At 47.5% G+C, this 25,882-nt stretch overlaps 1 protein-coding gene across 1 annotated transcript in view; it reads right to left on the reverse strand.

The window, feature by feature from the left end:
• PARP2 (poly(ADP-ribose) polymerase 2) overlaps positions 1 to 25,882 on the reverse strand; it is a 106,697-nt gene that overhangs the window by 20,750 nt on the left and 60,065 nt on the right. Inside the window, exons 10-16 of the mRNA XM_088469888.1 lie at positions 25,242 to 25,344; positions 17,061 to 17,223; positions 16,822 to 16,960; positions 16,671 to 16,734; positions 16,182 to 16,316; positions 7,678 to 7,805; positions 6,411 to 6,510 (exon numbers count right to left, since the gene is read on the reverse strand). Coding sequence (XP_088326014.1) covers positions 6,411 to 6,510; positions 7,678 to 7,805; positions 16,182 to 16,316; positions 16,671 to 16,734; positions 16,822 to 16,960; positions 17,061 to 17,223; positions 25,242 to 25,344 — 832 coding nt within the window. The remainder of the gene's footprint in view (positions 1 to 6,410; positions 6,511 to 7,677; positions 7,806 to 16,181; positions 16,317 to 16,670; positions 16,735 to 16,821; positions 16,961 to 17,060; positions 17,224 to 25,241; positions 25,345 to 25,882) is intronic.

A 25,882-nucleotide genomic window follows, 5' to 3' on the forward strand; every position in this document is an offset into this window, starting at 1 on the left:
GAGATGAAAAAGGGCAGTATGGTGAAGTAACCCCAAGTGAGCTACAACAATGGGGCCCGCCCGGCGATCCGCAATTAAGAGGATCCCGAGAAAACAAACCGCCCAAGAGGGTCGTGAAAGGGGCCGGCACCCGATGACGCCACATACAGAACCCTTTAAGAGTTAAATCCTCCGCACTAACACCTGCAGCACATGGCTTGCAGGATATTAAAAATAGTGCGTTATACTGCACCCATCTCCTGGTCAGACATATCTGACAAAGCCTTGCGATCAAGCAGTGCTATACTGGTCCTGACTGATACTAAAAATTAGCTGCAGGGACCCATTTTCAGCGTATGCAACACACAGTTCCACTCAAAATATGGCAACGTGTAGCACGCAACAGTATGTGACAAACCTCACAAATATTAACAAGTGTATAAATGTGAGGTCTCAGAACCACCCTAAGTACAGCTGTATTAGGGCAGATAAGGAAAAGGGACAGATATACACTGACAGGTGAGAGAATAAAGTACAGTCAGCACTAGCATAAGTCACATACCATGCAGAAATATATATATATATATATATACATAAACATGTCATATAATATACTGCACTATTACACTGCATGCAACTTACCCAGATTCAGTGTCTGGGAAGGCTACAGCTCTGTGTACACTGACCTGATGGTGAGGTACACAGGGGAACTGGACCAACTGCCATCTCCAGAGATTTCTGCTGCACCATAGAGAGAAAATGGCCGCTGGAGACCTCAGAAGAAGCGTGGCCCGCGGAGGAAGCAGCTCAGCGACGCCAGACTATAGATACTGAAAGGCGCGCTGAGCTGCGGGGAGGAGCCGCTGTAACAGGGAAGGCTGCCTCCCCTGGCCGGCTATTAACCCCCGGGACGCCGGCTCCCTGCACCGTACATTAAGTCCCTGGTGGTCTAGTGGGCACACGGGGTATGGGGGGCCCGCCGCCTCTGCCGGCGCCTCCGGTCTGTCCCCAGAGACCGGAGGCACAGGACTGCATTTCAAATGCGCAGATCACCGCAAGCGGTGACCCGCGCTTACCTGCTCCCCGTGGATCCGGCAGCAGTCCTGGGTGCCCGCAGAGTCCGGCTAGTACAGATTCTGGGGTCCCGCTGAGATCCCCAGATCTGTACTGGCGTCTCAGCGCCAGCGGGGTGACGGAGCGGCAGCTTAGACGTCCTATGGACAGTCTGACGCTGCCGCTCTGAAGAATCCAAAGTAAAAATAAAAAAACTTTGTCCTTTAGAAAAAATAAAGCTATGGGGCTGCTAATCAGCTCCCCACTGCACTAAACGGTGACCCGACTCCTGCCGGGCAACAACTTAAACTGAGGTGCCTCTGGCTTGGGGGTGGGGTTATAGTGAGAGTGGACCCAAGTGCATCCTGGGAGCTAAAAGCTTTAACTGCGTGGTGCCCGGATTTGGTTCCCAACCTATACCCCGAGGTCAACCCTGTGGACCCCCTATGGACCCTGAAGTAGAAACCAGAGAGGGAGTAGTTGCCTGTTTGTTATTCTTGCCTTTGCCAGACATAGCTGCAAGGATTATAGCACACAATCTGGCACAGTGCAGTGAGCAACACAGATATATGTACAATTTGGCACAGTGTAGTGCGCAACACAGATACAGTGTGTGTCAGCCCTCACAAAAACAGGTAGATGTGAGGTACAGTGAACCCCCTATACCTCAGTATGCCAGGGTTATAAATGAAAGAAAGGGAAAGGTATAAGCTGATAGTTAAGAAAAAATAAACAGACAGCTAGCACAAGTCACATACAATGCAGAGCATACAATTTAACTGCAGTGGGCACTAAATTCAACTACACAGACCACAGTGGCTGGTAGGAAATAGCGCTGTATAACCTGGCTCCTAGGAGAGGTATACAGGGAGACCAGACCCAGCGTTCCCGAAGACCTGAGGCTGATGCAGAAAATGGCTGCCGTGAGTCTGAGGGGGTGGAGGGAGAGGGAGGAGCAGCTCAGGGTGGCAAGACCACAGTGGAATAGCTGGGGAGGGGCCGCAGGGAGAGGACCGTCTCCCCTATGCTGACATCAACAAACGGGTCCCTGGCTTTAGCTGTCTCCTGCGCCAGTATAGGTTATGCCCCGGTGGTCTAGTGGAGTCCCAGATGAACCGTTGTCCACATCAGCGCCTCCGGTCTGTCTCCTGAGACCGGAGGCAAGACTGCGCAAAGACGCAGGTCCCCCCAAGTGGGGACCCGCCTTACCTGTCCCCTTGAATCACGGCTGCAGTCTGGGGTCCGAGGAGCCCTGCTAGATAGGTCTCCCCAGAGCCCCGTCGAGAGTACCTAGCCGATGGCTGGAATCACAGAGGGGTGATGGAGCTGCAGTGCAGATGTCCAGAGGACTGTCTATAGTAAAAAAAAAAATTAATAAATCATAAAATAAAGCTTGTCATCAACAAACCAAAAAATGTGGTAAATCAGTACAGCGCTGTCACTACGCTGCTGGTTTAAAAGGGGGTAGTCAGCCCTCTCAATAGAAATAGATAATAGAAAAATAAAGATGAACCGCGCTGAGTGTCACTAGTAGTGAAGATGAACTTTTCAATACAGATTAGTGAATAATACACATGGCAAAAATGTCAGCATAAATTCTAACACATTTGTTATTAATGTAATTAATTTACGGCTTGGTTGAGATATCAAAAAAATTTATTCATAAAAAACTGTTTTAAAATGTTTTTCAATGTTTTTTATGAATAAATTTTTTTGATATCTCAACCAAGCCGTAAATTAATTACATTAATAACAAATGTGTTAGAATTTATGCTGACATTTTTGCCATGTGTATTATTCACTAATCTGTATTGAAAAGTTCATCTTCACTACTAGTGACACTCAGCGCGGTTCATCTCTATTTTTCTATAAAATAAAGCTTAGGTTGCTTAAAAGCAGCCCAACTGTCTAACGGTGATCCAGCTCCTGCCGGACACCAACGAAACGGAGTTGCCTTCAGGCTGTGGGAGGGGTATAGGGGGAAGGACCGGAGCATCCTGGGATAGAAAAAAGCTTTGCTGTTGGTGTCCGGTCCTCTAAGTACCACCTACACCCCATTGTTTCACTGGGGAGCCCTATGGATCCTGAAGACGAAAATCCTTGTTAGACAGATTCTTCATACTGTTTAGTTTCTGCTAACATACATTCATATAACCCACACACAGGCCACCCCACATGTACAAACCCCCAACCCTGCTATGGTATTGAAGGGGGGAGCAAAAGCCTGATAAAACCATCTATATTCAGAAGAGCTCACAGTAGTTGGCTGAAGGGTTGATGCTGCGTTGTGAAGGCTACACCGCTGAATGGAAGAAATGGAGCATCTCTCTGTAATGGCGGTTTCCTGATAACGGCTGTTCCCTCAGAGGCTGGGACGCTGCTCTCGCGGACTGTTTTGACAGTAACTTCTGATGTGCTGTTCTGCAGGCAGGAGCACTCTCAGCAGAGAGAAGAATGAACTGAAGCATTCCCTCTAACAGGACCAGGAATCCATCCAGCTGTCTGCGTCTATAAGTGAGGCCGTCTGTCTAACGCTGCTGAGCAGCCTCTCTGGCCCGCCACCCTCCTGGTCCCAGCCACAGCACGGGTGCCGGTCTGTCCGGAGACAGACCCTACTTACCTCTACAGTGAGCCTCTGGTGCCCCCCATATTTGTTATATTAAAAAGAAGCAAGCTGGGCTTTCCAGAGAGCCACCTCTTATCATTCTGCCTGCACTCCCGGAACATTACACACACTTGTCTCACTGAGCTCAGACAGAAAAAGACTACACCAAAGAGGAGAAGCCATGCTATACATCTTCCAGGATGTTTGTTCATTTCCTAAATGTAATAGCCTTGCGTTGCGGGCAAGAGCAGGATTTTGGTGATATAGGTGATAGATTTAAAGCGCCAATTTGATTTAAGGCAAAACCAGGTTGAATTTGCCTTTAAATCAAATTGGCACTTTAAATCTAGCTGCTGCATTGCCAAAATCACACTGTTGCCTGAAACTCGCAGGCTTCTACATCAGGACCTCTGTCATTACTCAATCGCCTATGAACTTAATCCTTTCACAGATGACTGCCACTGAATGATAAGGAAATAAGCATTTCAAAGCTTGCATTAAAAAAAATAAAAAAAATTTTTTTCTTCGCCACTTTTGAACTTCTGAAACCAGTGAAATTTCTTGTTTTTAAATTTAACAGTGATCATATATATATATATATATATCCAACTTTAATAGATTTACCTGTTCTATAGTCAGAGCTTTAGCAATCCCAGTGATTTTGTTGATATTTTGAAAACAGGGGATTTATAGGTCCAAATTAACTCTAAAAAAATCGCAATTGTTATCAATGTTTATACAAAACAACCTGTAGTAGATCACTCCCCAATATACTGTGACAAAACTACTGTACTTGAGCTGAATTTATCATTAGGTTGTCATCTGTATCTAGGAAATACCCAGGGTTAGAATGAACCTCTATCTCTCAAACCTATACAATTTTAATTACCTCCACCTTTTAAAGTCATTAAAGCACTAGTATTGTACCTGGACTCCCCTATATGATATATCTCATTGCAAGGATTAATTTGGTAAGTATGGCCACATCACTTCTGACACTATGTTTTCCTGAAAGATCCACAAAGCACCATCCAATTCATCTGGTTTCAGATGAAACCACAACACAGTTGTGTTACTGCCCCCTAGTGGTGATCCACCATTTCTAGCTTACTTTCTACATCAGGGTCCTTAAGGATCCACAGGGATACCTTGGGGTATAGGGCTTGGCTCCAGCCATGGGCACCACAGAGTTAAAAATTCTCTCCCAGGATGCACCGGGCCCCCTCCTATACCCCGCCCCCAGGCCAAGGCACCCCAGTTTTTAGTAGGTGCCCGGCCGTGAAGCTGGGTCATCGCAGAGGGGGGGCTGTGTAACAGCCCCTGAAGATCTTCAAGAGCGGTAGCATATATATTCAGGGTGTGCAGTCCAGAAATCTTTCCCATATACCTCAGTTTTAGTATCAAGCCATAGGCCGGGAGAGAGGAAAAAGGAAGTCTGGAACACACAAGATTCACATTCTCATAGAAAAGGGAGACAGAAACTGGTGACCAGAACAACACCCTACGGAAGCACAGAGCGTCAGGGTGGGCGCCCTGTGGACCCTAAGGACTTCGTAGAAACGGAGATAACAAAGGTAAGTTCTTACCATGTCTCCTGTTTTCTACTTCAGGGTCCTTAGGGATCCACAGGGATAGCTTGGAGATGTCCCAAAGCAGTATCCTTCAAGGGAGGGGACGCTCCTGTGCCGAGAGGAGAATCCGCCGCCCGAAGGAAGCATCCTGAGAAGCAAATGTGTCAAAGGTGTAATGCTTGACGAAAGTATGGACAGAGGACCACGTGGCCGCCTTACATAGCTGAAGAGCTGAGGCGCCACGTCGAGCTGCCCACGAAGGTCCCACAGGTCTTGTAGAATGAGCTTTCACCGAGGGTGGCACTGGAAGTCCCTCGTGAGTGTATGCCTCAGAGATCGCCATGCAGATCCAGCGTGCCAAAGTCTGTTTATTGGGAGGCCAACCCCTCCTATGAAATCCATATAGGACAAACAAAGAGTTCGATTTTCTCAAAGAACTGGCATGGTCCACGTAAATCCGCAGAGCCCGTACCACATCCAAAGAAGCCTCACCAGCTGAGAGATCAGATGAATTAAAGGCTGGGACCACAATTTCCTCGTTAATGTGGAAATGAAAAATTAGAAATGGGGGACGACACGAAAGAGCCCCCAAATCCGACACCCTTCTGGCTGAAGCAATAGCCAAAAGGAACACTGTTTTTGCTGTAAGCCATTTTAGATCCACAGAACCCAAAGGTTCAAATGGAGGATCCTGTAGCGCCTTCAGGACCACAGTCAGATCCCATGGAGCTACCGGATGGACATAGGCCATACCCCAAGGTATCCCTGTGGACCCTAAGGACTTCGTACAAACGGAGATAACAAAGGTAAGTTCTTACCATATCTCCGGTTTTAATAATGTTCTAGATACAGTGTCCCTGACAGACTATGAACCACTCTTCCTGAGACAGTTCCTTTTCCCTTTATTCCTCTACATGAGAAAGCTAACTTCACTATTGATATAAGCAATATTTTCACTATCACTTTGCATCATGTGTTCTTATGCAACAATAAAATACACTGTCATTGCAAAAAGGTTTATTTAATCTGATTACCTATATTACATCTTATGTAAGTGTGTGGATTTATGGTTTGTATTATGAACAGTTATGTATCTTGCTCATTGGACAATAGTACACTGCTCCCATAACTCAGACTTGACATGCTAGTGCACTACTGAATAATTAAGTAGAAAATGCAAAATGCCACCGAAGGCCACTTACCATGTACCCAGTTACTGGAGCCTCAGGAGGAGCCACGCGCAGCCCCTGACTAATGATGCCAACCCAGTTAGAGAGACGAGAACCATGCCACAAAAGCATCCTTTGGAAGAAAGTAGTAGGATTCAATATATTAATATACTGCTTTTTTTTTTTTCAAGTGTTTTATCAAAGTCCAAAACAATCTACTTCACTTGCTCAATCTGTCCTTCCCTAAGCACCCAATAAACAGACTTTGATCAAGTTACTCGATTTATATGTGTTCTTTAGTAAAATGCATGAAATGAATGTACAACTTCTATGCATACAAAGATCACCTTATTACTTAGTACTAGCCCCCTAAAACACGATATGAGCACTAGGGACAGTGCAGGTTTACAGTTTGAATTTCTGGTATCTTTAAACAGTGTTAGAGGCTTGATGGACAGCCAGAGCAACCTGCCATCCCAACCCCAATAATTCTTACTTTAAACTAACTGACCTTAACAACTTAAATAATGCCGGGAAACATAATTAACTGCTATTAACGAAATGGGCCTTGGTAGTAGCCATATTCACATTAAGGGGATATGCTACTACTTTTCCTATAACCAAGTGTTCTACTTTGTTAATCTGATCAGCAACAACTAAATTAATATCAGGATTTGTAGCATATAGTGGCCATGACAAGACTTCCGGGTTCTTTAAACATTATCAGCTGCTTATAAAGACAAATGTTAATCAAGGGTTCAGCAACTGGTCTCTGAATTTATCTAAATTTGTTATAATATATGTATAAACTCCGCTAAATAATATATATATGTAAGAATAGGTTTAATGCAATTATTTTCTGGAAAACCACAGGTCTTTATAATAGACAACAGGACTTGAATTATGTCACACATAATTTGGCTGAGTGTAGCAATTGCCCCATTGAATCCAGTGTCTCACAAATGGATGTATAGAGTTCCTAACAATACATTTTTAATGATTTTATTTTGCAGCATTTCGTCTACGCACTCTAAGGGCTAGCTTACATATTGCTGTCAGACAGACCTTTCACATGCCGATTGCTGTGGGGTGTACAGACTCACATTGTTAAATGATCCCTGCCAACAGTATGCAAAAAGCCCTAAGTCTAAATATGAGATAAAATTAGTGGAAACTGTAAATGCCAAAATATTTCAAATTGCTAAAAGACAAAGTGACAAAGACATACTACTGTATGTATTACCGCGAGACCATGTGCATCTAATTAATGAATATCAATGGTTTATGGTACTGTACAGACCTGTTGGGAAGATCTGCTTGAAAATTTTTCTCCTCGCCATCTTTCTGTAGCCGAAAAACATTCATCAAGGTCATGGTGTAATCACTGTGGGTAGGAGCATGGGTACTCTGCAAGTAGCGCTCAATAAGCTGAGAAGTGAGCACACATGGAAGACACATCAGACTTTATCACTGTCCAAATCTAGACACTGGTAAAAGTTACGTGGGAATACCATCCTATAAAGAAAATATTTGGCTATTCAACACCTCCTGCTTGATAATTTGTTGAAAACAAAAATTATGTCTGAAGTAGTACAAACATTAACAGTACAATAACGTTTAAACTAGCAAATATGAACTAAATAGCATATATTACATCTGTTTGTTATTTTGAATATGAAAAACTTTAAACACTATGGGGGAATACAATTAGCCACAGGGTTTCAATTAGTGGGGTTTTACGCCATTTGTTAAACCTCAGAGGTGCACTTTTCACAGCTTCGGAAGCTGGAAGGAAAAGTCTCCGATTATAGGCACCCGTGGGAGGGTAAAGCATGGGGAAACCCACTGATTCCACACTTTACGTTGAATCAATGGATTAGATTGCGGTAACCCAAGGTTTACCGGGCAAGGAAAAGTAGTTTTATTAAATACTGTAGCTCCAGCCATGAAACCTAGACCCGTGGCTATATGGATTTCCCCTTAAGGCCTCGATGCAGAGTTGGACAGAAATTAGAGGTAAGTGCTACTAATTTGTGTGCACAGAAAAAAAAAAAAATTTATAGGGAAAACATTTATCCAAATATACTCTGTAAAGCGCTGTGGAATATGTGTGCACTACTGTATATAATTGTTAATAAATAATACTTTGATACTAATAATTTAGAATAGGATAAAAAATATGAGATATGGTAAGAACTTACCCTTGTTATCTCTATTTCTACGAAGTCCATAGGGTTCCACAGGATACCTTGGGGTATAGGTGTGACGTCAGTCGCAGGGCACCAAAGAGTTAAGCTTTCAGCCTCCCAGGATGCACTAGGTCCCCCTCCTATACCCCGCCCCCGGGCCAAGGCACCTCAGTTAGTTACCAAGCCATAGGCCGGAGGAGGAGAAGGAAGAGAGAGAACAAAGATCTGGACACATACAAGAATCACATTCTCACCAGAGGGAGACGGAAAACCGGTGACCAGAGCAAAGCCCATCTGCAGCACAGGTACGACAGGGCGGGAGTCCTGTGGAACCCTATGGACTTCGTAGAAATAGAGATAACAAGGGTAAGTTCTTACCATATCTCATATTTTCTACTTCAGGGTCCATAGGGTATCCACAGGATACCTTGGGGATGTCCCAAAGCAGTATCCTTTAAGGGTGGGGACGCTCCTGTGCAGAAAGGAGAATCCGCCGCCCGAAGGAAGCATCCTGAGAGGCGAAGGTGTCAAACCTGTAATACCTCACGAAGGTATGGACAGAAGACCACGTAGCAGCCTTGCAGATCTGAACTGCCGAGGCACCACGTCGAGCTGCCCACGAAGGACCCACAGACCTAGTGGAATGAGCCTTCAGAGAAGGAGGGACCGGTAGGCCTTCATGAAGATAAGCTTCAGAAATAGCCATACGGATCCAGGCTGCCAAAGTTTGCTTTGAAGCAGGCCAACCCTTTTTACGGAAGCCAAAGAGGACAAACAAAGCGTCCGACTTCCTAAACGAAGAAGTGCGGTCAACATAAGTCCTTAAGGCCCGCACAACATCCAAAGAGGCCTCACCCACGGAAAGACCCGGTGAGTTAAAGGCCGGAACAACTATTTCCTCGTTAATATGAAACTGGGAAATAACTTTGGGAAGAAACTCGGGCCGAGTGCGGAGCACTGCCCTGTTCCCATAAAAAACCAAGAAAGGGGGTCTACAAGAAAGAGCCCCTAACTCAGAAACACGTCTGGCCGAAGCAATGGCCAGAAGGAAAACAGTCTTAGCTGTTAGCCATTTAAGATCCACTGAGCCCAGTGGTTCAAACGGCGGTCCTTGGAGAGCCCTCAGGACCACAGCCAAATCCCAAGGCGCCACAGGTGGAACAAAGGGCGGCTGAATGCGGAGAACACCCTGCATAAAGGTGCGCACATCCGGGATTGTAGCAATCCTACGGTGAAACCAGACAGATAGGGCCGAAACCTGTACCTTCAAAGAAGCAAGGCGAAGCCCATGATCTAGTCCCGCTTGCAGGAAGGCGAGAATCCGAGACAGACGAAACTCCCGCGGTGCATAACCTCTCGGTCGACACCACTGGAAGAACGTATGCCACACGCGATGGTATATCCTCGCGGAAGACGGTTTCCGAGCTCGTAACATGGTACGCACCACAGAGCTGGAAAACCCCCGGGACCTCAGCATGGCCGTCTCAACAGCCACGCCGTCAAAGACAGCCGAGTCAGGTCCGGGTGAAGGCAAGGACCCCGAGACAGAAGGTCCGGTCGTAGCGGCAACCGCAGAGGAATGTCCACGGACAGACCCTGAAGGTCTGAGAACCAGTGCCGTCTGGGCCACGCGGGAGCTATCAACAGGAGCGTCCCTCCTTCCTGTTTGAATTTCCGGATTACCCGTGGAAGAAGGGAGACCGGAGGGAACAGGTATGCGAACCGGAACGTCCACCGGACGGACAGAGCATCCACCAGAGACGCCCCTTCGTCTCTTGTGCGAGACCCGTACACCGGCAACTTGTTGTTGTGCCGGGACGCCATGAGGTCGATTTCTGGAAGACCCCACCTGTCCACCAGTAGTTGAAAAACGTCCGGGTGCAGGGACCATTCCCCCGGATGAACGTCCTGGCGACTTAGAAAGTCCGCCTCCCAATTGAGCACTCCCGGGATGAAGACCGCTGATATGGCCGGAAGATTGCGCTCCGCCCAAACCAGGATCCGAGAGACCTCTACGAGAGCCGCCCGACTGCGAGTTCCTCCTTGCCTGTTTATGTAGGCCACGGTGGTAGCGTTGTCCGACTGGACCTGCACCGGGCGACCCTGGAGAAACCGCTGTGCCTGCTGGAGAGCATTGAAGACCGCACGGAGTTCCAAGATATTTATTGGAAGCTCCGCTTCTGTCGGCGTCCACCTGCCCTGGAACAAGTGTGGACCCGAAACTGCTCCCCAGCCCCGAAGACTGGCGTCCGTTGTCAACAGGACCCAATTTGGAACCCAGAACGGACGTCCCTTGTTGAGGTGGGTCGTCTGTAACCACCACGTAAGGGACAGGCGAACCTCCTGGGTGAGCACAATCGTCTGGGACTTCAGAGACTGAGTCAGCCCGTTCCACTTGGACAGGATCAGGTGCTGCAGAGGTCTGGAGTGAAACTGGGCGTATTCCACCATGTCGAACACCGACACCATGGAGCCCAGTAACCTCATCGCCGAGTGTAAGGACACCCGGCGGCTGTGCAGACAACTGCGCACCCTTGACTGTAAAGCAGAGATCTTGTCCTCCGTCACGAAGATCCTTTGCTGTCCCGAGTCCAATAAGGCTCCAAGATGCAGAATCCTCCGAGACGGGATTAGAGTGGACTTCTGCCAGTTGATTAGCCAGCCGTGCCGTTGCAGCAGTGCAATGGTCAGGTCCAAGTGGCGTAACAGGAGCTCTGGAGATCCTGCCACCAATAACAGGTCGTCCAAATACGGCAACATGCGGACTCCCTGCAGCCGCAGAGAAGCCGCCATGACCGCCATCACCTTGGTGAAAACACGTGGTGCTGTTGCCAGGCCAAAAGGTAACGCCCGAAACTGGAAGTGGTCGCTGCTGATTGCAAACCTGAGGAACTGTTGATGGCGCCAAAGAATAGGGACATGCAGGTAAGCGTCCTGTATGTCCAATGACACCAAGTAGTCCCCAGGTTCCAGCGCCAGAATGATGGACCGTAGGGTCTCCATCCGAAACTTCGGGACCCGCAAAGACTTGTTGAGTGCTTTGAGGTTGAGAATCGGACGATATGACCCATTGGGTTTCTGTACCAAAAATAGATTTGAATAGAAACCCTGGCCCCTCTGGGAGAATGGAACCGCCACTATAACTCCAGCCTGGAGCATAGTGTGCAATACCTTCCGCAGCTCCGTAGCCTTGTTCCGGTCTGATGGGAGACCCGTGGTGAAGAAGCGAGCCGGGGGTCTGTGCCGGAAGGAGAGGGCGTATCCGTGGGAAACCACCTCCAGAACCCAAGTGTCTGTCGTAGTGGTCGACCAACACTGGGCGAACTGTAGCAGGCGGCCTCCCACCCTGGGATCCCCCAAAGGGAGGCCCGGACCGTCAGGCCGCAGGCTTGCCATCTGGCTTGGGGGCCGGACGTCTGGTACTCCATGCCTGCTTCCGGGGCTTGACCGATTTCTTAGGGCCAGCCTGTCGAGGAAACGACTGTGGTTTGGGCCTGCCCTGGGCCCTAGATGACCGAAAGGACGATGGTCCCGAACCAGAAGGAGCAGCGGCCGACGGGAGACAGGCAGATTTGGCTGCCGCCAGCGTGGCCACAATCTTATCCAGATCCGGACCGAAGAGAACTTCTCCGGTAAACGGCAACGCTTCCAGACCTTTCTTGGAATCTGCGTCCGCCTTCCAGGATCGCAGCCACAAGGTGCGACGAGCAGCTACCGCTGCTGAAGAAATTCTAAGCACCAGAGTACTAATGTCTAGAGCCGCCTCGTTGATGTAGGTGGCCGAATCACGGAGATTGCCAATCAACTCCGCCTGATCGGCCGGACAGTCGGATTCAAAAGAAGCCTCTAATGAATCCGCCCAGCGCTCCATCGCTCTGGCAACCCAGCAAATGGCCATAGCCGGCCGTGCTGCCCCCCCAGCAAGGGAATAAGCGGACTTCAGGCAGATTTCTACCTTGCGGTCCGTAGCATCCTTAAGGGAGGACATGGATGGCATCGGCAATGTGGCACTACGGACAAGACGGGTCACGTGAGAATCCACCTGTGGAGGGGATTCCCACTTCGCAAAATAATTATCCGCGAACGGATAAGCCACCGCCAGGCGTCTCTGCGGCTGGTATCTTTTGCCCGGTTGTTTCCACGCCTCCTCTAAATGGTCCACCAACTGACCCGAAAGAGGAAAGACTGTGGCATCGCCCTTCACATCTTTGAAAAAGGCATACTTAGATTTAGCCGCTGGGGGAACTTCGTCCTCAATCACCAAGGCTGTGCGGACCGCCCGAATAAGTCCAGGAATATATACTTTGGACTTAGCATCAGCGTCCTTAGTATGGAGAGGTTCCTGATCGTAAGGATCTAGAATCTCCCCATCATCAGACGTCCCTTCGTCATCCTCATAAGGAGCGGACAGAGACGCCACCGGCCTTTTATGAGACCGCATCACAGACTCCCCTTGCAACACATCCGACAAGTGCTGTACAGAACTCGTCAGGGAGTTAACCCACGCTGGCTCCTGAGAACCCGGGAGCGGGGAAATAGGGAGACTGTGGGGTACCACCAATTGTCGTGGGAACCCCTGCATGGGTGACGACACCACAGACTGCTGGGACAAACCCATCGGAGTAAACGCGGGCTGCGGAGCTAACTGGCCCACTAAAGCTGTTAACGCCTGAGCGAAACAAGCCCAGGGCGGCTCCTGTACCGGTGCTGTAACCGTAATAGGCCGCGCCATGGACAAACACTGCCGGCAAAGGCCCTCCGCGCTACCCTCCCCCTCCGCTAACGGTACTTTGCACGTGGTACACTGTAGCCGGAGGGGAAAATCACTTTCAGACATGATGGCACCACGTATGTGACCTCTCTCACCAATTAAGTATTAAATAGGCGAGAGACCACCCTGCAGCACCGCACCGCAAGGGCTTTAGCAGAAAGAACAGGGACAGTAATAAAGCTGACAGTTTAGAGAAGGAAAGATTACAGGCAGCAGCGCTAGCACAGTCACATACAATGCAGAAAAATAACAATTCCTGCACTAACAGCGCTGATCACTCAACTACACAGACACAGGGCCTGGTAGGACACAGCGCTGCATACACAGACCTGACCACAGCGGAGGAGAGGTATGCGGGGGGACCCAGACCACGATGCTTCCGTCCAGCGCTTCCAGCAGCGTTCACCATGCGTTCTGGAGAAGATGGCCGCCGAGGAGCAGAGAGGAGGCTGGCCTGGGGGAGGAGCGCTGCCACAGGACCAGTCGGCAGCATGCAGAGAGGGCTGTGTGCAGCGGGGGAGGCGCCGGCTGTGAGACAGGGAAGGCGCGCTCCCCTGGCATGCATTTAACCCCTGGGACGCCGCAGCGCTACCGCTCTGCTGCGGTCCGCTGTCCCAGGGGGTAGTGGAAGCGCAGGTTGGTCGCCTGGCTCCACGCTGCAGCCAGTCCCCAGGGAGCCCCCTGCCTGGGGACTTAGGACCATGTGATCAGCGGGGACCCACCGCGGGACCCCGCTGCTTACCTCTGTCCCCCTTGAATCCGGCCATGGTCCGGAGCATCTGGGGTCACCGCTAGCTGTGACCCCAGACGCCCACCAGCATCCCCGGATCAGTACCGGCGTTCTGGTACCGGCGGGGTGTAGGGAAGACAGCATGGACGTCAGGACTGACTGTCCATGCTGTTCATCCAGATGTGCAGCCACAGCTGCATGAAGAATAAGCTTCAGGGGCTCTTCTAGCCCCCACTCCAACAGGTGCACCCGACTCCGGCCGGGCACCAAACTAAACTGAGGTGCCTTGGCCCGGGGGCGGGGTATAGGAGGGGGACCTAGTGCATCCTGGGAGGCTGAAAGCTTAACTCTTTGGTGCCCTGCGACTGACGTCACACCTATACCCCAAGGTATCCTGTGGATACCCTATGGACCCTGAAGTAGAAAAATACATCTGCAAACAAGCGTATTTACACTTACGTACAACTCTGCATGCAAATGTGTCCACATACATCTATGCTCCATGCATTACAAGTTGCGTTACACATAACACGCAGCAGCTTACGAAATGCTACGTTACAGTCTCAGAGCCACTGACACTGTAACGTAGCATTTTGCATGCAGATACACTGACAAGTCGCTCACAGAACATAGGTATGCTGCATATCATTTTAATCAGCAGAAGCTGCTTGTTTGTACTATTCACATTGCTGTGTGATTAAGATGCATTTGAAGGGAAAAACATGCATGAAAAGACACTCTGCGCTACCGAGTCACGCCACAGCATGGCGCGATTAGAAGGGCTGTTTAACGTACAATGATGCTACATGTATGAGGACACATCTGTAGCCCACAGTTACCCTGACACATCCTAACTGGACTGCCTACGTAAAAGTGCCCCATTTCAGTAGGTATGACTCCTCAGATATAAGTGTTAATGTGATAATAATGTATGCTCTGTAACATCTGCCTCAGCACTTACTGTATCTAATCTTTGTTTTTGTGAATTCCCAAAAGGAAGAGCGTCACATAGATGAGACCAATTATTATTGAGCCTGAACTTATTCTCTGCACTTTCTAGAACAATCTTGGAAAAACAATACAGTTTACAACTTCAATCAATAAACTCCCTCTAAACCAGACAGTGGCACCCCACAGCACCCGAAAGCCCAGACAAGGACTTGCCAAACTGTGGTTCTGCAGCTATTGTGAAAGTCCCAGCATGCTTTACCAGCTGAATGGAGGGATGGTATGCTGGAACTTGTAGTTTCACAACAGCTGGAGAGCCATTGGTTGGTCAGTCCTGGGCCAAACCATATGACTGAGTGATTGCTTGGCTATTTTGAAGGCTTCCACATTGCAATATCTGCAGTAAAGAATTTCTGGTCAAGGAGGGAATTGTGTGAGAAATTAAATGCATAATGTGAAACCTCCCCTGTAAGTTAAACTGCACCACCTGTTCCTACATGTGATCAGTTTCATGTTTCTATGGGGGGGGATTTCAATAGCTCCGGCAGCTATTTCAATACAACGCGCTGTTTGATTTCTTTTCGCACCTCCCTGGGGATGAGAGGAGAAATCCGACAAAAGGGCCGGGCACGCAGCTGTTATGCCGGCTTAGCGCGGCGCTAACAGCCGCGCGCCCGGCACTTTAATCAGAGAATGCCGGTTACTGCGCCTTAACACCCAGAAGAGGAAGCTAAAACCATCCAAACTAACGTCCGGTTCCCTTGTGCACTTAATCTAAACTGAGGCCAGTGGGGTAAAGAGGGGGAAGAGCCAATTTCTAAAAGAATTAAAGTGACATGTTCAACTGATCACCTGTCTACACCCCAGCGTAACTCCAGTGTCTCCCAGTGGATGAAGGAGAAAAATGTTTTACAGAAAATCAATCATCGGTGATTCACCTCATTATATCACCATTAAACTCTGTACACTCCATGGCCCTGGCTTCCCTGGTTTGTAGAACTTCTACAAACTTATTTTCTATTAAAGTACATTTTCAAATAGTGTGTTTAATTGGCTAAATAAATGATAATGGCCTCTATACGTTGAGACATTGTGAGCACCTCATCACAGGGAAGCAGTAATACTTATTATTAATTTATTGCACATATTTGTGTTTTTTATGGTACCTGGAAGTCACTTGATGTTTTGTCCAAAATCTCCAAAGTGCACTGTAACTGCCTATACTGCCTGTCCGCCGGGTGCTCATGGGAGCCGAGATCCAAACTTGCTAACTTCAGTGCAATTTGAATATCACCCAAAGCCTGCAAAGGGAAAAGTACTGTAGTTGATAATTAGAATTTTAATTTAAAGAAAAACAAACTAAAAAAAAATGAAAATGTTACATCAGAGATGACAAACTACCTAGCCAACCATCATCACTACTTTAGGTGTTAGTGATAAATAGAATTATGTAGTAATAATAAACATGCCATTATTTATAGCGAACTGATGCTGTATTTTCATGAATATTTGTTCAGCCAACAAAAATGGCTGCCTTGTCTGAAGCTGATGCCAGTGGCAATTTAATTTGGCCCTAGTTAATATGTTTTCTGTTCGTTTAATTTTAAAACTCAGGCCTTCCTATAGAGTATATGTAACCATGCTTCAGATCTTACCTCTAGGAGATGAACTTTCAACGCCAGCTCCTCTATTGTCCTTATTAGAGGTGGTGTCCTTAGTCTGCACACAAGTTTAGTACAAGTTCATTTACTTTTTCAAAGAGTATAAAAAACTAGCTTCCCACCTACAGTAAATTTAAATACTGACCCAAAGTCATGGGGAATGCGGGTGTAAAACTCATTACAGGCTTCAATAAGCTCCTTGCCAAACTTTAGTTTTTTAATACAGCTCTCAATACGCTGCAGAGAACTATATCCAGCACGGACCTGCTCCACAGTTAGCTTTCCTGTAGAAGACAGAGATATTCTTCATCAATATTGAGGTGACCACACAAATTACTGCAAAATAGTTACTATAATACAGTTGGACACAAGTGGCTGTCTCACCCAATGGAGCTTTCTTTGTATCATACTTCATCTCCAATACAGTCTCTTCCATATTTTGCAAATTACAGATCAGTTCGAGCAATTTCTGAACAGAAAGATCTAGCTTGGATTCCGGTTTAGGAAGGTTTAAAGGTTTGTCTACCTCCACCATATTCTGTGCTTCCTATGGGAAATAGAGGCATTCTAACTTTTACATAACAAATCAGAATAATTAAAATTACACAATATAGATAAATTACATATAAAGAACAAGATAAATGATGAGAACATTCTTCTTTTACAACAAGAGAGAGCAACATTCTCCATTTACAACAATCAAGACTGAGATAAGGAGAGTTATGGTAAAACTTACCCTTGTTAACGCTCTTCCTTCGAAGTCCATAGGGAGACAATGGGGTATAGGTGGTACTTGGAAGACCAGACACCAACAGCAAAGCTTTTTGCTATCCCAGGATGCTCCGGTCCTTCCCTCTATACCCCGCCCACAGACAGGCAACTCAGTTTTGTTAACAAGCCCAAGGCAGGAGCAAGATAGGACAGAAGGAAGACTGGTACACTGAAGAATCGCACTCACACAGAGAAGGAAACAAGTGACCAAGAGAAGAAACCCATAGAAGCCAGGTGCGTCAGGGCGGGTGCCCTGTGGACCCGAGGGGGGGCGAGAGTGAGAGAGGTCTTCGTCTTCTGACTCCCCAGATGGTAATTCAATGTGATAGCTGGGTGGACTGGGAAGATAACACAGCACGCTTAGTAGGTTTACTAGATAAGGGTTTCTCCTTTTGCAGCATTTGTTGAAAGCCAGTAGAGGTAGCCGCCAGACTCTGCATTAAGGTAGAGAGTATGTCTACCCATGGGGGAGGCAAAGGATTTGCAGGGAGTACCTGCTGTGGCCATCCCATAGGGGGAGCTAGCATAGGGACAGTTAGGTGGTGCGCAATTTTTGCCAACACCTGTGAAAAATAAGATGTGAGGTACAATGAACCCCCTATACCTCCGTATTCCAAGGTTATAATGTTGCTGACAGTTGAGAGAAATAAGCAAACAGCAGCGCTAGCACAAGTCACATACAATTCCGAGCATACAATATAACTGCAGTGGGCACTAAGGAGCTGATTCAGGCCCGGTCACTATGATGCGAACGCTGTTAGCTGCCCAATATTTGCAATCTGCGCATGCCTATGCATCACAATGCGCATGCGCGAACCACTGCGAAAGATCAAGACGTGTTCGCTCGCCCAGCATAAACGGCCCATCTGAATGAGTAACAGGAGAGGCCGTTTGTGGGTGGTAACAGGGGCAGGCCACTAGAAACGGGCAGTGGAGGTGCGAACGCAGGCGTGCTTGAGTGTCTCAATGCCGTTTCAGAGGCGTGCATAATTAACAGGCAGCGTCATTGTACACGTCACCTGGTTGAATTTCACACTGAAGTGAACGCAGTGCTTGCGGCAGGGTATAGTCTACCTCATGCGCTGCGGTCGCATCCGATGGTTTCATGCACTTCCAGGAGATAACGTGCGCAAGTGTGTGTCTTATGAATGGCTGGTGGGCATCTGCATACACATAGTGATCACACGCCAAGACATAGTGGGCGTGCTAATGCCTTGCTGTGCGATCGCCTGCTTTGCTGGGCGTGCTCTGGATTTGCATGTGCTAGGTCCAAGCGAGTGGGTCTGAAGGAGCTCCTAAATTCAAATTATACAAACCGCAGTGGCTGGTAGGAAATAGCGCTGTATAACCTGGCTCTTGGGAGAGGTATACAGGGAGACCGGACCCAGTGTTCCCGAAGACCTGAGGGGGAGGAGGGGGAGGGAGGAGCAGTTCAATGACCGCAGTGGAATGGCGTCCTAAGCTGGGGGAGGAGCCACAGGGAGAGGGCCTTCTCCACTATGCTGACATCAACCCCCGGCTCCCTGGCCTGAATATTCTGCCCCCTGCGCCAGTATATTATACCCTCGTGTTCTAGTGGAGTCCAGGACGAACCGGTGTCCACATCAGCGCCTCCTGCCTGTCTCCCGGGGACCTGCCTTACCTGTCTCCTTGAGTACAGGCTGCAGTCTGGGATCCGAGGAGACCTGCTAGCTAAGTGCCCCCCGGAGCCCCGCCAAGAGTACCTAGCCGAGGGCTGGAGTCGCAGCGCCACGGAGGGCTGATGGAGCTGCAGTGAAGATGTCCAGAGGACTGTCTAGTGCTGCTTGCCCCATTATGAAAAAAATTAAAATAAATCATAAATATAAAGCTGTGGCTGCTTTAGCAGCAACTGTGTTCTAATGGTGATCCAGCTCCGGTCAGACACCAACGAAACTGAGTTACCTTCAGGTTGTGGGCGGGGTATAGGGTGAAGGACCGAAGTTAATCGGGATAGAAAAAAAGCTTTGCTGTTGGTGTCCTGTCCTCCAAGTACCACCTACACCCCATTGTCTCCCTGTGGAGCCCTATGGACCCTGAAGAAGAAAAGCATGATCTTGAAGGGCAGGAACAATCAGCATAATACCTTCATTATTTGCCGATACCTAGGATACAAGTATGCTACATACAGCAGCTGTGAACACTCTATGACATAGTTATTGATGCCATTTTGTTGCTCTTGCACTAGTATTGTTAAAATATATATACATTTAATCATTCAATAGTACTATCTAAAATGTACAATAAGTAATTGTTGCTAAAGCCAGGGATAAAGGTAGTACATAGATCCTGCAACATATAAATATTAAAATGACAAAACACTCTTGAATTGCCGGGCGTAGAGAGTCTAAGCTGATGTATAAATTCCAGATGAAATAGTGCTACAATACCATTTGGAAATAAGTAGCTGTTAAATTGTATCCAAAAGTGTGTTGGGATGGATAAAATAAGCAGTGTGCAGCATGATGTAAAAAAGATGTAGTTTTAGAACATACAGTATGTCCTGTAATAAGAGTGAAGTCCCCCACCTGAAGCAGGCTGGTATATGCTAGAGGTGACAAGGCTCAACAAACAGGAGGCATCGAAGGCTGTCCTACCTCCGGAGCTTGTGGTTAAGTTACTACCTCCAGCACTTAGTAATGGTTATGGCAAGTTGGCAGCAACAATACAGGGCGGCTTATTCCTAGGTAGCAACTTGTATAGTCTTTCATCGTAAGGTGCCTACACACATAGCGATTTTTTACCCGATTTAGCCAGTTTCGACAAATCGTGTAAAATATGGCCAAATCGTGAGTTTCCACTCACGATCACGATGCCAATGCGCGTCCCCGCTCGTCGTACATCGCATCTTCAGATCTGCCGTGCTGTAGGACAGATTTGCCAATCTGGGACACGATGTGGTGCCGATCGTGAGTACTTTTTACTCACGATGTATCTCACAATTCATCGTACGTCGTGGAATTTGACAGACAGGAGCCTGTACACGCCCTCCGCCACCTTGTGCAGCATCGTGGATAGAAGGAGAAGGGAAGCACGATTGGGAGCCTGCACACTGAAGTCTGGATTGCAGAACTTTGGTGAGTATTGGTACTTTATTAATGCAACCCCACTGCCCACCAATGTGAGCCACCCTCCTACCCACCAATGTGTGCAACCCACCTATAAATGCATAACCCAGCCACCGCCCGCCAGAATGAGGCGGGCGGTGGCGGGGTCATGCATCAACCCCACTGCCCACCAATGTGTGCCACCCACCTATAAATGCATGACCCAGCCACCGCCCGCCGGAATGTATGTTTTGAAACTAGAAAAATAGGTTAAAACATGACAATAATATTGTTTCTCCATTTTTTTTTCCTATACAGACTCCCACCCAAGAGCCTGATATGTCCTCCATGCCGTACCTAAGTTGATCGGGGGGACAGCTAGGTGGAAAATTCTTCCCCAGTGCCAACAAGCATTCAACACCCCCCATCATGTTCCACACCTCCCCAACGAAAAAAAAAACAAAAACGGGAAAAAGCAGCAGTAGTACTCTGAACAGGAGGACAACTTTCTCCAACAAGCAGAACGCATTCTTCAGAAACCGCCGGATGATATCGACGATTTTACAGCGCATATTAACAGTAGAATACGAAAAATGGATGAACCAACTAAGATAAATGTCCACAGGCTCGTGTATGAGCTATTAATTAGGTCACTCAAAAGCAATTTACATGACTCTACTTACATTGCAGACCCACTTCTATATTCGCCTGCCCCAAGCGCATATGTGAGGCCCCCCCCAGCCCAGTTGGAGGTTACTCCCCCACCCTGTACCCCACCCACAAGCCAGACCATTTATAGTGCTCTGCTGAGTCACAGGAAGATTTGCCCCGTTACTCGTAATTTTTTTTATTTTTTTATGTTTTATTGTTGCCTGTACCATCACCAAATTTTATCACTCCCAATAGGTGCTGCTGTATGGTATATGGTGGTGATGACACTGTTTGGACAAGGTCACTACACACATGGCGCAAGTACAGATTGATGGAAGCCGGGGCCACAATCTGTACTTGTGCCATGTGTGTACTGGCCTGTTCAAACTGGCGCCTGACCCACCATATAACATACAGCAGCCTCCCTATAGGGATTGATAAAATTTGGTGATAATGCGGTTTTATACATTTTATATACATGATGTGAAAGGCTGTCGACACAGTTATATAAAGAGTTAAAAAAAAAAAAAAAAAAAGTTTTTCTTTAACAAGAAACAAATGTGTAGTGTTGTTTTTTTTTCCTTACCTTGCAATACTGGTACTGCAGCACTTTAACGATACTTGCAGGTCTCTGGAATGATGATGCCCAAGGACTGAGGGGAGATGAGGGTCCCAAACTTCAGGTCTTCCAATGACCTTCCTGTAGCCAGGTACCTCAGGGCACCAGTCTCTCTTCAGCAGGGATTGCCCTTCGCCACTTTGTGTCCTGCCTCCGGATGTGGGGGGCAACCACACTCCGCAATTCCTGGAAAGTGGCGTCATCCATGCGCAGGTAGTTGGGGTACTCGTCCGGGTTGTTCTCCTTGATCTCCATCAGCAGGGACATGTGAGAGAGAGTATCCCTTTGCTGCAGCCTCTCCTTGGTCCAGCATGCTCTCCTCCTCCTTCACTGGGCCCTCTTCTGGATCACCTTGACCCCAGCTTGGGCGATCAACACTTTATACTGATAGGGATGCATCAGCACAGAATTCAGGAACAGGATAGAATGCAGGTAGGTAGCACACACTTGCAGGTAGAAGACACTTTGTAAAAGGCAAGCCAGATACAAAGTAGAGCACAGTAGCAATGTACAGGGTTCAGCAGGTATACACCTAGCCTTACTAGTAGCAGAGCAGAATATGCACAGGGTTAAAATGATGCCTGCTTTTTATACCCCCTAGCAAGCCCCGCCCATTATTTAAATTTCCAACCAATCGTGAGGACCCTTGTGTGTTGTTTGGTAAACTCACGATCTCACGATTTGGACTTCAGACACTATTCACGATAGATTGTGAGTCAAATTGGCAGCTTTTTTTACCTAATCGTGCCCACGACTGCCGGGGAGAGTTCAGGGGAAATCGTACATGATGTTGGATCGTGAGCACATCGCTATGTGTGTAGGCACCTTAAGGACTTTTTCAACATACTTGAAAGTCTTGAAAAAGTTTTTTAGATGGAGCATGAAATGTGTCGATACCAAGGAGTAAGCCACCCTGTATTCTTGGTGCCAACTTGCCATAACCATTACTAAGTGCCAGTGCATCCGCTTGTTGTTGGGATAACTATCCACACGCGAGTAACACTGCCGCTAAACACATTCGCTGGACGTAGGACAGCCTTCCGTGCCTCCTGTTTGTTGAGCCTGGTCACCGACAGCGTATACCGCCATAAAGAAATGACCCCCGGATGCTTGATCACCGCTACCACTCCTCACCACCTTGCTCGTGGGCACTGAGTTTATCTGAGTGTATACCAGCCAGCTTGAGGTGGGGACATCACTCCTATTACAGGACATATGTTCTAAAAATACATCTAATTTATGTTGTTGGATCTGTGTACTCTGCCTTTATTCCCAGCTTCAGCAGCAATTACTTATTGTACAATTTAGATAGTACTATTGTATGTTTAAAAATGAATATATGTTTGTCTATTAGTCCTAAATGTATGCATGTATTATTTAAGGGAAGCCATTTTTTGTATATAATCTCTATGAACAGATTTAAAGTTTGATTATTTATTAGAAATTTTCCTTATGCTGGCCATACACTATACAATTATCGGGGCGATCCTGCCGATATCCGCGGATCGCCCCGATAATTGTACTGTGTGTGGGGGCGACCAAGATCAAAATATCGATCGGTCTGGCATGCCAAATCGACCAGCATGTCGGACTGATGCGATATTTGCAAGTTTGTAGTCGGTCGCATCGGGCAGTGTATGCGGTCACTGCCCGAGCGACCAACTTTTCCCCCAGTTCTCTGCATGTGCATGCACTCACCTTTCTATCCCCAGCGAGTGCAGAGCTATGCGCTGAGCCGACGAACTTCCGGGTAGCCGCTGTTCACTTCCGGCGTCATAGATTAGTTGAAGTCTAGGCAGTCCCGTGAGCCAATCAGCGGTCGCGCTCACTGTAGAGCGCCCGCTGATTGGCTCCGGCTACTGACAGTTCCCACGTGGTGTGACTCAGCCCACATGGGAACTGTCAGTTGCCGGAGCAAATCAGCGGGCGCTCTACAGTGAGCGCTGCCGCTGATTGGCTCACGGGACTGCAATGCCCCGTGAAGAGCCGAGAGCTGCCATTCGGGAGCTATGTGTATGTGTGACAACACACATACACATAGCTGTGTTCCGTGGATCGGGTAAGGACGTTTTTTTGTTTTTAAACACCCATGGATTACTGCGGAGACCAGCGCTGGATGTAGAGGAGTATGAAATCTTTCTTTGCAGGCCCATTTTTTTGGGATATTCTACGTGGAGAAGGGGACAGAACATCTGGTATAGGTAAGTATGTGTGAATGGGTAGGTGTATGTAATAAACTTATACTGGGCACGGTGTGTGTGTTTTGGATTTTTTAACCTATTTATTTTACAGTGAAATTACACGTGCCGCATGTCTGCTGGCACTTGTAGTTCCACAAGTGCAATATGGCAGGCATGCTGGCACTTGTAGTTCCACTGTAAAGTACAATAGTGCTACATTATTTGGCCCCCCTATTACCCCCATACCCACCGCTCCAGGGGTATGGGGATGAGCCCCAGACTTCAGCGTAAGCCTGTGGTGCTCGGGAGAGGGGGGACCCTTTTTTGGGGGGCCCCCGACTCCCCCGAGATCACCGGCTTGCGCTGACTGACTTGGGGTGTAATGCTTTGGACCTGGAGCCCCGGTGATTGGGTCTCCGGGCTGTGGCATTACACCCCGGTCGGTTGGGTCTGGTGCTGGTCTTAAATATAGGGGGTACCCCACGTCTTTTTTGCCCCCTATATTTAAAACCAGCACTAGTCCCTGCAGCCTGGTGTTGGTTTCTAAAATACGGTGGAACCCTACACATTTTGTTCCCCGTATTTTTAGAAACCACCACTGGCTGGCATGCCTGGGGCTGGTTTGCCTTTTTTTTTACAGGTTCAACAACAACGGGAATTTTCGGGAAATATTCTAGGGACCCCCCTAAAGATGTGTAGACATGGGGGATCACTGTGGGTCCCCCATTTATAACTACTGAGAAGTCGTGGTTTATAATTGCCGCGGCAAGTGCATAAATGTGACTTTGAAGAAAGTGATGCAGAAGAGCATTTAGAATTTTTGGGGGGCGAAAATAACTATGCCCAGCAAATTTGGGGTACTTGAAAATGGGGGTCAGCATATTTTATAGTTGCTAAAGTGCAAATTCTTTTGTCCCTCCCCTGTGAGGGAACAAAAATATGACAGAGCCTGGCAGATTTTTGCTTGAAAAAATCTGTTGGTTGTGTTAAAATATCTGTCAGTGTATGGGCAAGATATCTGTTGCTTTTAAATTGGTCTGTCGGTCAGACAGATATTTTTATCTGACAGTGTATGGCCAGCATTACTGGTGCAATCCTTGTTATTTGTGCGGAACATGATCAACAAATAATAAAAACAAACATGTTTACAATAAAGGTTTCCATGATTATACAAGCGCCAGGTGATGGTAAGGACTCTACTGATTACAGGGAGGGGGATTCTCTGCTACAACATACTGTAAATATATAGACATAGCTTTTATCCTCTATGCAGACATACCTCTGTGGTCAAGGTATAATCCATATGAAGAATATCGTATTTCCCAGGTACCTTTTCAAAATCTTTACGCTCTGACCAGACATTTTTAGTCTTATCAAAAAATCTAAAAACGACAATCAGAAATATTTTTGTTTAAAAAGTGCAAATGAGTTAATCCAAAAGGTGAACAGACTTCTGGGTATCTTAATGAAACGGTGATAGGACGGATTTAAAGGGATGTCCATTGCAATATCCATAAACTATCTTTCTAAATAGAAATAGCTTATCTACTATATATATATATTGCCTTTAACTAGTGTAGCTTTTTATTTTCCATAACTACTCTAATAAGTTAAGTAAGGCCGTCTCAAAAGCAATTAATACGGTACTAGAACAACCTATTATCGCAGAGGAAGCCAAAAAGGGCAGAAATTTGTCTGAAGCTTTGTGTCATACTCCGAAGGTGGGTACACATTAGGTGACCCCCTGATGCAAAGCCCGATGGTGCTGATGAAAGACCTATTGGGTGGGCGGTACACACTACACGATCCGGTGACCGACCGCCTAATAAGTTGTTCACCGGCATTATTGAACCAGCCGGTACATCGGCAGCTGGGTCGCTCAGTCGTCCGTGCATGCACGGACATCCGAATTACCCTGAT

The sequence above is a fragment of the Taudactylus pleione genome, unplaced genomic scaffold (genome assembly GCF_031769625.1).
Source record: "Taudactylus pleione unplaced genomic scaffold, aTauple2 ptg000095l, whole genome shotgun sequence".
Lineage (NCBI taxonomy): Eukaryota > Metazoa > Chordata > Amphibia > Anura > Myobatrachidae > Taudactylus > Taudactylus pleione.